The sequence below is a fragment of the Silurus aristotelis genome, assembly GCF_946808225.1.
Source record: "Silurus aristotelis genome assembly, chromosome: 19".
In the NCBI taxonomy this organism is placed as follows: Eukaryota; Metazoa; Chordata; class Actinopteri; order Siluriformes; family Siluridae; genus Silurus; species Silurus aristotelis.
The window spans coordinates 5440582-5455690 of record NC_139592.1 but is presented as its reverse complement, the minus strand read 5'-3'; the positions used below and the strand labels follow the sequence as shown (position 1 = coordinate 5455690).

At 39.1% G+C, this 15109-nt stretch overlaps 1 protein-coding gene across 6 annotated transcripts in view; it reads left to right on the top strand.

The window, feature by feature from the left end:
• The window catches only part of l1cama (L1 cell adhesion molecule, paralog a), a 62436-nt gene that overhangs the window by 25667 nt on the left and 21660 nt on the right, over positions 1-15109 (top strand). For 3 of the 6 annotated variants that reach the window (XM_083521098.1, XM_083521099.1, XM_083521097.1), the window contains 6 exons: positions 5996-6365; positions 10910-10924; positions 12179-12281; positions 12824-13011; positions 14556-14678; positions 14777-14947. In XM_083521098.1, the coding sequence (XP_083377224.1) occupies positions 6230-6365; positions 10910-10924; positions 12179-12281; positions 12824-13011; positions 14556-14678; positions 14777-14947 (736 nt within the window). In that variant the 5' untranslated portion in view covers positions 5996-6229. The remainder of the gene's footprint in view (positions 1-5995; positions 6366-10909; positions 10925-12178; positions 12282-12823; positions 13012-14555; positions 14679-14776; positions 14948-15109) is intronic. The other 3 variants (XM_083521102.1, XM_083521101.1, XM_083521100.1) reach the window with 1 other exon arrangement.

The following is a 15109-nucleotide window of genomic DNA, read 5'->3' as shown; positions in this document are numbered from 1 at the left end:
CTCACTATGTCTATAAAGCAATAGAGCCGGATAAACCATTTTTACTGCTTACCTCAGAACTGACATCCAAGAACACTGCACATAGGCCATGACCAAGAATGTTGGTGCTATAACTGTCTAAACATGCTACACATTTACACTAGCCAGTCACTAGCAATAAAAGCATGTTTAGACACTGATTTTGGAGAGACGGTATGTGATTTAGGTGGGGAGGGGGATTACTGTCTAAGCTGTCACTATCTCCCATCTTCCACACCCGATTCACCACCCTTTCTGTCTCTCCCTTTCATTCTATTGCTCTCTCACCCAATCCTATTTCTCAAGAAGCTTTTAAAGCTCAAGGTTGATCGAAGCTGATGTGCTTAATGACTCGACTAATCCAAGTCTCATTCGAACATTATTTCTTTTTGATGTGACCTTCTTTAAGTGTTATTACATGGTCTGTTGTGCTTCACACATGCAATTCAAACATAGTGTCAGAGCAAAAAAAAGTCCTAAAATATTTATGACCTATCAGTGTTCTGACCTGACGGGAACAGCTATCAACAAAATGGAAACTTGGGCCAAAAGGAAATGCATATCTTATTCCTATCTCTCAAGCAAATCCCAGCTGCATAAAAGCATACTTCTCTTCCACTCCTCCCCTCAACCTTCATCTCTCCCTCCAAGGTCGCTGTTGCCTGGCACTTGGTGCTGCCAGGTTACAGCAGAGCCCAGCCTGTGCTTCCTGCTGTTACAAGACCCAACCCAACCCAACCCATCCTCCCTCTTTAACACTTCCTTTAGTCTCTCACTGTTATTATCGCTCTCACCTCTTTTTGTGTTACACTGGATTTCATGAAGACGTTGTCAGGGATCTCCTTTTTGTGTGCGCCTCTGCTGGAGGTTTATCTAAAACCATGAGCATGAGCTTGATGAAATGCACCATACATTTGGGCCATGTGGCTTGTGTGCTCTAGGTTGACAGATTCGGCTCCAGATGGAGAGCGTGAACTGATTTTGGATGGAGGCCATCACCCCTGCAGCATGAGCGATAACACACCAAATACATGATTATCTTCACACTCTCTCATGGAGGAATAACTTTAAACACACAATACCCAGCTGCAGGGCTTTCACTTAGAAGCACTCTTTTAGGCTCGCTCTTCTTTAAACATTGCTTCAGTTCAGTTCATTTTGCAGTATTTCAATTGGGATGAGGTCTGGACTTGACTGGGCCATTGCAACACCTTTGTTTTGTTCTTTCTCTTTTGCTACCGTATTTTCCGGACTATACACCGCTACTTTTATCCCACTTTTTGAACCCTGCGGCTTAAACAATGAAGCGGCTAATTTATGGATTTTTTCTGGGTTTTTCCCGGTTTTACAAGATTCAAGCTAAAAAACTGAGCCCTATAACATTAGACCAATGAAATTGCCGAATGGGTTCAGATGAACCAATGAAACTTTTTATATTAAATAAGATGCACTCCCACTGAATCGGGCCGCACCACATCATAAATATGGATGAGGTTCCTCTGACGTTTGACCTGCCGCTCACTCAGACTGGCAACAGGAAAAGCGAATCATTCGTCAATCTGAAAACAACCGAGCATAAAAAAACACACTTCACCTGTGTTCTGAGCTGCACGGCATCAGGAGAAAAGCTTCACCGATGGTGATTTTTAAACGCACGACGATGCCAAAAGAAAAACTCCCGAGAGAAATAGTTGTGAAAGGAAGGAGGAAGACAGTGAACAATGACTTTTTTGGTAGGCTACTGTTCAGATACAAGCCGTGTAACAGACACTGTCTTTCATTAAAGCCTGTGTAAAGTTCATTAGTTTTAATGTGCGGTTTATAGACAGGTGTGCTTATTTATGTTCAAAATAAAAATCTTTGTTAAATTCAGTGTGTGCGGCTTATATTTAGGTGCGCTTAATAGTCTGGAAATTACGGTAATTTGTTGTGTTCAGAGGATCATTGTCTTGTTGCGTGAATCAATTTCGGCCAAGCTTTAGCTAGCAGATAGATGGCCTCACATTTGATTCTAGAATGCTGGGTGTTGTATTTGTTTAGTCTTTTTTTTAACTGTACTTTCATGAACATTTACATTTAGCCTGCTCACTGAGATGTGTAGAATCTGAGCTGGGGTTTTTTTGGTAAAAAACTGGGAAGATTGGCAACAACATGTTTTTTAATGCTTCTAATTGCCTCATATAGGCTTTTTTTTATAGGCAGCAACTATCGCTTCTCTAATGATGTCTTTCCACTTTGACATTTTGTTAACACAGACCGAAATGCTCCAGACCAACAAAGTGCTAGAATTTGGGCTTTTTATAGAAATAGTCACATTTGCTAATGATCAGTTAATCAAGGGCATTTGATTAACAGCACCTGGCTGCTACTTAGCCTCTTAGCCTCTGTCTTTTGGCAATTCACAAAATTAATAATGTGTTATAATGTGTTATAATGTGCTGTCGTGATGTTTTCAATAAATTTACAGACGCCTGAGAAAAGGAAAAAACTTAGTAAACTGTTTGACCGCCACAAGAGAGATTTGATGTGCCTTTGCATTGCACAATTCTACTAGTCTTGGGATCTCTCCTGGAGTCATGAATGCTGTTCTTCCAAAGGATATTTCTATAGTTAGTGGTCTGATCATATGGTGAAGAGAGCTGTCTAACACATCACTCCAAAATCTCCCATTGGTGTTCACTGTGATTGAGATGTGGTGCTTCAAAGGTCATCGCATATGATCTTCATTTTCATCAAACCCTGCAGAGATCCCCCCTGTGCCCTGTGAATCAGGGTGGAGTCATTCATTACTATCCATTAGCAGATAAATGTTTTATCATTAGATGAAGACAGAGGTTAAAAAGTCTGACTAGCTGAATTCATTTTGGTCTCGCCAAGGCGCTTTCGCAAATCAACTGAGACATATTGAGTGGGATAACATGGAAAGCAAATGTGTTTATTTACATGTTTGATTCTATGTCAATTCAGTAACTTAGTAGTAGCAGTTTTCACACATTTTACTGTTCATAGGATAGACTAGGGTATGAAGTAGATAACCAAGCCAAGTCAAATATAAATATATCCACTGAACAACTTTGGACATGATGAGGACTTAATTAAATGTTTGGGTTTAATGTTTAATCAATCTTAATGACATTCATATTGGAATAAATGAGGTGGATACATTTTTCAACATCTGATTTACCGGAAGAATAATAGCACGGTAAACATATGTGTCAGAAAAGCCACTTGCCTTACACATTTGCATCTGAATCTATTGATCTGTGTGTGTGTGTGTGTGTGTGTGTGTGTGTGTGTGTGTGGATGTGTGTGTGTGTGTGTTCCAGAAAAGACACAACGTTCATATTAGAGATTTAAATAATGATGTAAGAATGTAAAACTCCAAGCAATTTGATTACGGTCATGAACTTAAATTTTCCATCTACACTGTTAATGTTTTGCTGATATGGAAATTGCTTCAGTTCAAAAGTTTAATGGTTCATGCCTTCCATGCCATTGACACCAAACTTCACATGCATAACTTTGGACTGAATTATATGCCATGCATATAAACTTAGAATGTCTACAGGCTGAGCAGTTTAGTGTCCAAATAAAACATTTGACAAGAACCTTCGTCGTAATGAATTATTATTGATGATGAAAATGGTTGCAGTTTTCCTGTTGCAGATGAAACGTAACTGGCCTTTTCTTTCACCCTGGTTCATGTTGTTTCCAATGATACAAGCAGAAAACTTGAATTGATAAGATACTGAGAGGGCTGGATTACCATTAACCCCTGGATAAAGGTGATCAAACAGAAGACATTTGTATTGATTCGTTAGAAAGATGTGGTATGTCAGTAAACCCGGCCGAACCCCCTCCTATCCGCTTCCTCTGGTCCCAGCCGCCCTGGAGGACTTATGGGGTGCACGGATCTTCACAAAACTGGATCTCCCAGTGCCTATAATCTGGTGCGCATCCGCCAAGGGGAAGAGGAAGACTGCCGTCATAACCCCCTCTGGTCACTACGAATACCGCGTCATGCCATATGGCCTGTCCATCTCCCCCGCGGTGTTCCAGACCTTCATAAATGAGGTGTTCAGAACGTTCCTCCACCAATTCATGATCGTCTACATAGATGACATCCTCATCTTCTCCCGAGACCCGATTAAACACCGCGGCCACGTCACCCAAGTCCTGAAGCGACTAAGGGACCATCCACTCTACCTCAATCTCAAAAAGTGTTAGTTCCACTGGTCAGAGGTGCAGTTCTTGGGATATGTAGGTGCGATTGAGATGGCTTGGTGATGTGTAGAGGAGGGACATGGGGTATATCAGTACTAGAATGCTGAGGTTAGAGCCACCAGGCAGAAGGAAAAAAATAAGGAGGAGGTTTTATGGATGTGGTAAGGGGCGACATGCAGGTGGTTAATCTGCAAGAGGCAAATGTAGAGGACAGGGTGGTATGGAGACAGATGATCCACTGTGGTGACCCCTAAAGGGAGCAGCCGAAAGAAGAATAAGAAGATATTCAAATTATTAAGTGCATGATCAAAGCCAAAAGTTCTAAGTTGTGCCAAGTGTATGAATAACATGTATTTATTAAGGCTAATGTGTTGTTTCCAAGTACATGCACAGAATCAATGAAATGCAGGTAAATGATCCCCATTATTCTTCCCAGACCTCCCTGATTGATCTTGATGCCTTACCTCTGAATGGGGTTCACTTTAATTCAAAACCACTCATTGCTAAGGAGGTTTCACATGATCACTCTAAAGATCCGTGAAGTTACTGTGGAGTGTAAAAGTCAAGAATCATGACAGTGGATTTGGAGTGTAATTAACAAACATTTTGCTTCAGTGGCTGAGGGCTGCAATTGCCATGAACAGTTTTGCATTCAAGTAGCCATAAGTGAGCAGTTGTTTTGACAACAGGGAGGAAACATTATTGAGTGTCACCCAGATGAGGATGGGTTCACTTTTGAGTCAGGTTTCTCTACATACCATCTCAGAGTTTGTTTTTCCTGGCCAATGTAAGATGTATACATATACTCTATAATGTACAAAATGTACAATTTAGAGCAATTAGATTTTTTTGTGTTCTCATTGAGAACACAAGTTTAAAAGTTAAATGAGTTGAATGCCTTACATGCCATTGACACTAAGCTACACTAAGATCTATATATCTTAGAGGCTCTGTACTTGTACCCAAAAAAAAAAAAACAATAATGTTGAATTTGATCTCATCTAATTTATTCCAACCACACAAATTACATAATGCAGTAATTACTTTTAATCAGCAGCTTCTTTATTCATATGTCTTCATATAAATACACAGATGGGCAACAAAGGAAAAAGAACCATTAAGTGTAAAATGAATGATCAAAGCTAGAAGTTCTTATTTCTGACAGGTTTATGAATAACATGTATTTAATGAGGCTAATGCCGTGTTGTCTGCTCACTGCACTACATGCGAGTTTCAATTTGTGCTAATCTGATAAGGGTGCAGGAAAGAGGGTTTAAATGAGCCATTAAAGCAGAAATGAAACATAAAGCAATTTGGTGTTCATTATTTGCATCTTTGGCCTGTAGGAGTGTTAATTACTGAGTCTCAAATCTTTAGGGCAAAACTAAATAAACAAAATGAAACAGTTATTATACTGGCTAGTTTTGTCTCTGTGTCTCTTGGATAAAATAAATAAATAATGCATGTGGGTTTAATGCAGTGGTTTTTTAAATAAACTTGTGCTTGGTGCAACTTCAGTAGATATTATGCACCGAACATATGCTAATTGACTAATTTAAGCAGAATATTACTTAACCTGTCAAGCTATGACATTTGGCATGCTGATGTTCTCTCCCCTCTCTGTCTTCGTATGACTCTCATTTATTTCTTCTGGACCATGTTGCTTTTCGGCTCTCCTGGCACTCATGGATCTCCTCCCTCCTTCTCCACCTCCCTCACTCATTCTCTTCATTCTCTCTCTTTTTTCCCCCAGTTGGAAGACAGCAGGAGGCGTGGACCTTCAAGAGCGAATAAAAGCAAGGGGGAATAAGAAACAAAGCCAGTAAACAAGAGGGACACTGAGAGAAGCTGGGGAGATAAAACTGCATTGGGAAATCTAAAGGAGACGAGAGAGTGACGAGGTGCTGATTGTGTGTGCTGTTTGGAGGTTATCCTCACAGCGTGTTCGAGGCTGGGAGCAGGTGCAGCTTTGATGGAACAGTGAGCAATGCCTACCACTCCACTACAGCAGGCTGGCAGCAGGGGGCGCCACCTAAATCACCCGCTCCCGCTCTTATGTGCCCTTTTCCTTCTGGTACTCACTCCTACGCCAAGCAAGACTGCCATCCATATTGCAGAAAACTGTGAGTATGAGATTTTCATGCATTAGATGTGTGTGTGTGTGTGTGTGCATATGTGGGTGTGTGTGTGTTTGTTGAATTTTAAAGATTAGTTTTTAGGTTCATCGTTTTTAGCCCTCTGTAAGACTCAAGTTGTTTAAAAGATACCTCAGAAGTAAAAATCTGATTTATAATGTTTCCATTCAATAAGCATACATCATTTATTGATGGAAAATTAGCACCCCCTCTGGACATATCAGAACTGCTTGTTTTCTCCCAAAGGCCGGATGTACGCACCAAATGAAAAAGCGTTTTAAAGAAAATGCTGTCGACACAGCAAGAAAAGTGGTTTGAGTTGGTAGCTTGTGTTGAATCCTGACCCAAACCCTAAAACATCACAATTGTTTGTTATAAGGCCTCCTTTTGTATATCCCAAAAATCACGATTGAGCCTTTACTCATAGAGGCATTTATTATTTGGTGCTGTTGTGTTTATACAGGTTGTCCTCGACTTACGATGGATATGTGTTTTACGATGACGCCATCGTAGCTTGAAGTCTAGCATGACCTGGCCTACCTAGAAGTAACAATTGTGATCAGTATGGGGTAGTTTACTGTAATTTGGTAATAATTTAACAAATAACATCATTTAGCAAAAGAAATCAATTTATATATATATATATATATATATATATATATATATATATATATATATATATATATATATATATATATATATATAGGGCCATGTCACGCAAGCTACGATGGCGTCATCGTAAAACACATATACATCGTAAGTCAAGGACAACCAATATATATATATTGCATGCAGTATATATAGTGGGTGAAATGAAGGCAGAGACAGACATGATTTGTTTCATTGTCCAGCACTGCCGATAAAAAGAAAAGGGGCAAGGGCTAAGATTGGCCTTTGAAACACCAAAAAAAACACAGCAAAATATACGCCCTCTAACACTGAGACAATTGAACTTGGCGTTAGCGAGAGTAAGGCATCTCACAAAGCAGCAGATGCGTACATCCTGGCATGGAACGAAAAAAAAAAATTTGTTTTGCTATCATCATCGTATGAGGAAAAAAATCATAAATCGAACCATCATAACTTGGGGACTACCTGTATATAAAACTCAGAGATGTGCAGATATCACAATCGAAACTTATATTAGAACTACAGAGATAGCTATCTCGTTTAGTATTTTAGGTAAGTGTTATAGTGTGTATTTTTTGACAAATTATGAGGAAAAATACTAACTTACTTTTACCGGCTTAAGCCTTTTTTCTTTTACATCAAGCCAAAACTCCTACTTTTCAGTGTTTATGTGCCTCTTTTAGCATGGCACTACTGTTTCTTGGTCATTATGTTTCAGACTAGGTTGCAGCCACCCCAAACCCATTCTGATTGTCTGACTGTCTGCCCATTTCTTTTCCCTCAAATTGGTCTTGGCCAGTTCCCATCCACCAGCCAGCTCTCCCCTATTATATGACAGCTACGAACCGGGTAGGGTGAAGGCTGACATGTGCTTCCTCTGAGACACGTGAAGCCTGCCAACTGCATCCTTTTGAACTGCTGCTCATGCTGCGTCACAGGCCAGCGAAACACACTCAGTGAGAAGTGCTATTGTGTTCCCTCTATGAATCGTTTTCTGTATGATGCTGGTTTGTGTACACAGCGAGGTAAACCGATGTTTGGCTTGGACTGAGTTTGATTGCTCCATCAATGACGCTATTGATCGGATTTTTTTCCCAGCAGATGTGTCACTGATTGGAAGGGAACTCTCTCACATGTTGATAAATGCTCCAGAGACACAAAGCTGTAAGAACACGTGTTTGGTCAAGCCTGCGCTTGCATTTCTGTCGTCAGTGGCTTGCAGGAATACTCACTAATCACAATTCCGGAGCATTTTGACAAGTGCACATGCACACACATATCCAAGCACATTAGGAATGGGGGGCGAGTACAAAGAGTCACATATAAAGGTTAGGGTTTCTCTGATTTTCATTTAGTGACCTTTCATACATATATATATATATATATATATATATATATATATATATATATATATATATATATATATATATATATATATATATATATATATATATATGAAGCCAGGGTGATCAATAACCCACTCCCATTAGATTTTTTTATGTGACACGCAGGGTCATTTGGAAGTTCTATTTGCAATGTGTGTAAAATTTATTTCTATTTTAAGTTTCAGGATCTAATAATACAGTTGTGCTTATCCAGTACATTCATGTCTCGCACGACTGCTGTGTCTTTATCAGGTCTTATCCTATCTGCTACTTCCATGCCACACTTAATTAAATAAAAATGATAACTTTATAGGAGTTATAATGAGAAGATTAAGAAATTTGTATTGAGATTTGTTTAGAAATTTATATAGAGACGGATTTCCTGTTGTGTTGCAAATTTAACATGAAATTAAAATCATGAAGTGTAAAAGAATAAGTGAAACCTCTTACAGTATGCATCATGTTCACATTACACTTTCCATTAATGATTACATTTGACCATGTAAGCTTCCAGATTTTTTTGTGTACCAAAGATAACAAGGCTTTCTCTGCCATTGCTTCAGTAATACAAAAACCGACCAGGTATAACATTAAGGCATTATAACATTATATAACATTGTAATGCTGATTAACTCTTCATCGTGTGACCTGCTAGTGGGTTGGCTTTATTAGGCAGCAAGTGAACTCAAATTTGACATGTTCGAAGCAGGAAAAAAGGGCGAGCGTAAGGATTTCAGTGAGTTTGACAAATTGTGATGGCTAGACGACTGCGTCAGAGCATCTTCAAAACTGCAGCTCTTGTGGGGTGTTTCTGGTCTGCAGTGGTCAGTACCTATTAAAAGTGCTCCAAGGAAGGAACAGGACAGGGTCTTGGGCAGCCAAGACGCACTGATGCATGTGGGGAGTGAAGGCTTGCCTGTGTGGTCCGATCCAACAGATAAGCTACTGTAGCTCAAATTGCTGAAAATGTTAATGTTGTTGATGCTCAATGGGTCAGGACTGTTTTGGCAGCAAAATTGGGACCAACACAATATTAGTCAGATGGTCATAATGTTATGTCTGATCGATGTGTATTTATAAAATCTAGTTTATTTCTTACTACAGTGACAGAGTGCTGCAGAACCTCAAAAATAATTTATGGACTACCATAAAAAATTGCTAATCCAGTAATAAAATGTGCACGTGGGTAGCATTTCCCCCTTTAGAGAACAGGCATGCTGAGGTGTATCCTGTACTATTATATGTGTAATGAACTAAAATAACACCTTTGGGTAATTTATTTCGAAGTGTTATAATATTTACACAAATCCTAGTTTAAGGAGCTATAAGCTAATATAGCTAACTACATTGATATTTAACACTGCTGCTAGCTTAGCAGAAGAAAGTATCTATGGAGAGACTGACTGGAACTCTCGGTTTTAAACTATATATAGTGATAGATATAGTGATTGAGTCTACCATCAAAACAAACATTTTATCTGTACAATTCCCAAAACTCTCTTGCACAAGATTCAGATGAAACATCTTATCACTGTTTCCAGACTCGTCTATTTTCGGACTATGTCAAATATGCGAAAGCTAAGCAGAATGCACACAAAGCAGAATGCTAACAACTGCAAATACACGCTTAGAAAAGGTCACGTCATGTTTTGAAGTATTTTGCTATTACTGAAAAAGCGCTGATAGCAGTTACTGGATAAGTTGTATTCATGCACAGAATTAATAGGATATAGTACCAATATGTATGTAGTTATAAAGATATAGTGGAACATGCCAGCAGGGCAAACATGAAGTATTTGATTTGTACAATAACTATGATAAGAATTTTGTCCAAAAAAAAAAAAAATAATACTTTGCTGTTCTAAGTTACAGTACGTTTAAACATTCTCATAAAAAAAAAGGCTTTTATAATAATAATAATAATAATAATAATAATAATAATAATAGTAATAATAATAATAATAATGTCAGTAGTGGAAAAATCATCAGAATATGAAAGCGTCACAACATAACAAGCATATCACATAATTGGTGACTTCAGGAAATGGTAAATGTCTTCTGACGCTTCTTGTTTTGAGCTGTAGACGGTCATATAATTGAAACAAAGTCGGATGTGAATGCAGATAATTGTTATATGATGGCAAATGCAAAACATAAAAAAAAAAAAAAAAAAAAAAACATCGAAAAAACCAAAATTCTATCATGAAAACATAGACCATGAGGAGAAGAAAAAAAAAACAAGACTTAAATACGTGAAAATGAGCAATCAGCGATCATGGTCATGTGATAAACTCTAAATGAACTTGAACATTATAAATCTGTCACAAATTTTATATATATATATATATATATATATATATACATACACAGTATATATGCTGTGCTGAATTTGTGTGCGTTCATGTGTGGGGGAACAAAGTGTATTTGGCTTGTGTGTGTGTGTGTGTGTGTGTGTGTGTGTGTGTGTATATGAATCTAACAGACTCTTTCCTTTACCCCTGCTGACTCTTTGGACAGACCGATTTAAAGAACGTAAGTGCTTGCTGTGAGTGTGTGTGTGTGTGTGTGTGTGTGTGTGTGTGTGTGTGTGTGTTTGTGTGTGTGTGTGTTTATGTGTGATGAAGTCCATGTTTGGTGTGCTTCATTTGTATATTGTAGAGTATATAAGATAAATAAGATGTTAAATGCGAATAATAAACAGAGGATGTGTGGTGTGATGTGGTGGAGAAATGTAATGAGAAATCTGCATTATTCCCTCCATCTGTAGTGATGCTTGTTTTAAGGCATCCATCCCACCATCTGCTCTCCACTGCTGCCTTAGTCTGTCTCTCTAGCCAGCATATACATAGTGTTCATCTTTCATAGTGTTTCATCTTTTTTTCCTTTCAGTGTCTCCCTGTTCTTGTCCTGTCCTTATCTGTCTCGTCCTGTTTTGTTCACATACTGTTTTATTCAAACCAAAGAAACTATTTTAATGTTGAGCTCTTGCTGATGATAACTGCGTCGGAGACGGAGATGTCTCTAAAATCTCATTTAGACCCAAATTAAATTCTGCGTTGGCATATACATTGCTTACAATAAACGTAATATATTCACATCACTTTTATAGGAAATGTATCTATTGTGCACAACATATTTATTGGTTTAAAGCATATCCCATATTAAGGTCTCTCTCTCTCTCTCTCTCTCTCTCTCTGTCTCTCTCTCTCTCGCTCTCAGTTCATATGCACCTCTTTTCTATTTTCGCTCCATCCACACTACGACTACCTTTTCACCGCTGTTCCTTTGTCAACTGCTCATGCGTGAAATATCAGACACTTGCAAAACGTATCATGTTCGCTTAATCTTAATGCATTAGTCTTGTGCGCACACAGCCAGCTTGCTCGAGACCTCTCCATGACCCAAGTGATGCTCCATTTCTTGGAAACATTCCCATTTCTCGGGAACTAATTGTCTCTTTGCAAGTCAGTCGTATGTGCAGACTGGATCGTGCGCTCGCTTTGTGTAAGAGAGGTGATCGGGTTATGGCTTTAGAGCAGCGGGGAGTCACATGGGTCAGGTGGTCACATGATTGCGGTTGGACTGAAGGAGCACACACCATTCTTCTCCATCTGCTAATCAAAATGAAAATCAGGAAGGTTCTCACTACTGCTGCATCTGAATCAATTATGCTTGTAATTGTCTCCATGTAATTGTCTCCATCACTGCCATATTGTCTACGGGTTTGATCAAGTATACTGTCTCTTTCTCTCGCGCTCTCTCTTATTCTCTCTCTTCTTTTTCTAGTAAAGACACCCCCACAGATAACTGCCCAACCAGAATCCATCATTGTCTTCTCCTCTGATGACATCATGCTCAAGTGTGAGGCGACTGGGAATCCCTCTCCCACGTCAGTATCCATAGCAACACCTTTTCCATTCTTTTCCAGATATAGTTATGGCCCATGGCCTACCAGTTTCCTCATTTCTGACTATGCTGTACTTACTATTGCGTGGTACTATTTAAATTATGGGGTCCCAAAACTTTTTTCTGTAAGGGTCACATAATTTTTCCTTTCCTAAATGGGGGGCTGGGTTGGTTTGTAACAGAAATGTCCATTATTGTGGAGATTTTATTATGATTTTAAATGTATAGGTTATGCCTCCTTATGATAGATTAGTTTATCATTTTGTTATGCACCGTACAGACAAAAGAGCATTACTTTTCATAAGATATAGAGCCTACTAAAAGAGCTTCATTAAAAATATATATGAATTAATAAATGTAATTATATAAATAATATATTAAAATGATGCGTTAATTTAACAGTTTTGTTTATTGCTGGATTTTGATTGGTTGATTACTTTCCTTTACAGCAGAGTAACAATAACTGAAAATAATATGAACAAAATAACTAATTTCTATTCATTTTCATTGGTCCCTTGTCTTCAGATTTCGATGGGTTAAAGATGGAGTAGCATTTGACCCCTCCAGCATCTCTGGTGTCGCCACATCTCACGATTCTGGGAGTTTTACAGTTAAAGATGCTCCCATTCACCAATTTCACGGAAACTACACTTGTCTGGCCTCCAACGAGCTGGGCACAGCTGTTTCCAATGAGGCCAGGATCATCACAGAGGGTACGTCACACTGCATGTCCTCAACAGTTTATTGTACAGGGTCTCTGCTTTTGCACTCTTTTGTAGTTCATTCTCTCTTTTACAGTAACTGCAATTAGAGAAGACAAAAGTGAAGTGATCAAGACTTTATCCAATGTAGTAAAATTACGCTACAATTTATTACCCAGTGTTAACAATGTAAAGTATCCAAGGTATATATATATATACATTGTGAGCCCTGCCACCTCTCTACCTGCTCTTATCCTGCCTCGTTTTGACCTCACACCCTGTTCCCTTGGCAACGGTTCCCTGAGTAACCAGGCTGAGTCGATAAAGTCAAGTGTTTCAGCAGGGATGGGTCCTTGTAGGATTAATACGTGCAGGAAGTGCGAGCACTCAGCATGCACACAGCTAACAATAGCTCACAACCTAATGAGCTCATTATGTAGGCCGCATGCAGCAGATGCAGATTTTACCGGTTAAATATGTACTTTATTACGGGATTACGAATTAGTAATCTACAATAATGTTCAGCAGGTGGTTGTTGCTTTTGCCGCAGGTGATATGTAATATGCACAGTAATATGTGATATCTTCTTATTCTTCTTTCGGCTGCTCCCATTAGTGGTCGCCACAGCGGATCATCCATCTCCATACCCCCCTGTCCTCTACATCTGCCTGTCTTCCCTCACCACATCCATAAACCCCCTCCTTAGTCTTCCTTCCTGATGGCTCCATCCTCAGCATTCTCCTACCAATATACCCCATGTCCCTCCTCTGCACATGTCCACACCATCTCAGTCATCTTGTCATAGTCCACAGAGACTCCTGTCTTACCTCGTCCGTCAACCTGTCCATCACCACTGCAAACAGAAGAGGGCTCAGAGCCGATCCTTGATGCAGTACAACTTCCACCTTGAACCAGTCTGTCGTTTCTTACTGCACACTTCACTGCTGTCACACTGTCCTCTTACATGTCCTGCACCACCCTCACATACTTCTCTGACACACCTGACTTACTCATATAATAAATCCTCTCTCGGGACCCTGTGGTACACTTTACAAAGTTCTACAAACACACAATGCAACTCTTTCTGACCTTCTCTATACTTCTCCATCAACATTCTCAAAGCAAAAAATGCGTCTGTGGTGCTCTTCCTCGGCATGAAACCATACTGTTGCTCACAGATGGTCACCTCTTCTCTCAGCCTGGCTTCCACTAATCTTTCCTATAACTTCATGGTACTTTATGATATGCAAGAGTAATATGATCAGATTGTATGAAATTTTGTACAAATAAAAGAAGTAAATAAATGATATATTTATAAATATAAACATAATGCTATTGCTTTCGAATGATCTTATAAACCATTAAAATAGTCATTTATTCATTATATCATATTATATTATTGTGAATAAATATGACTGATGTTTTTTAAATGTTTAAGAGCATCATTTTATTATTAATAATAAAAAAGGGAATGAAACGAACAACCAAATCTCTACTGTATTGCTATACCTTGTTTGATTTTTCCTTCTAAATATCTGACTTCTCTTCCATTACAGATACTCCTGCAATGCAGCGGGAGAAGAAGGAGGAGAAGAAGGTAGAAGAACGAAGTCCTCTTATCTTACACTGCAACCCTCCTGAAAGTTCTGCGACTCCTTTGATTCACTGGATGGATAAGAGTGAGTGAGCCTGCATGTACATTGTGTGTGTTCACACTGGAATGAAAGTGAAAATACATTGTATTACACACCTTGCATTGCTGTTCTCTCTCCTGCAGGGCTTCGGCACATCCAGCAGAGTGATCGTGTGACCCAGGGACGTGATGGAAACCTTTACTTCGCTAATGTGATCTTTGAGGACAGCAGAAGCGATTACACCTGCAACGTTCAGTTCCTGGGAGCCCGCATCATTGTAGCCAAGGAGCCCATTAACCTGAAGGTCATGCAGTGTAAGTAAAGGCTTGTTCTTAGGATATGTTTTTAATTTATAGTCTTAGTTTTACTGCCTCACAGCTCCAGGGCTAGTAGTTTGGTCTGGAGTTCTGCTTTCTGTGTGAGTAAAATTATGTTCTGAAATATGTTCTCCTGGGTCCAGGTGGATCGACTAACCT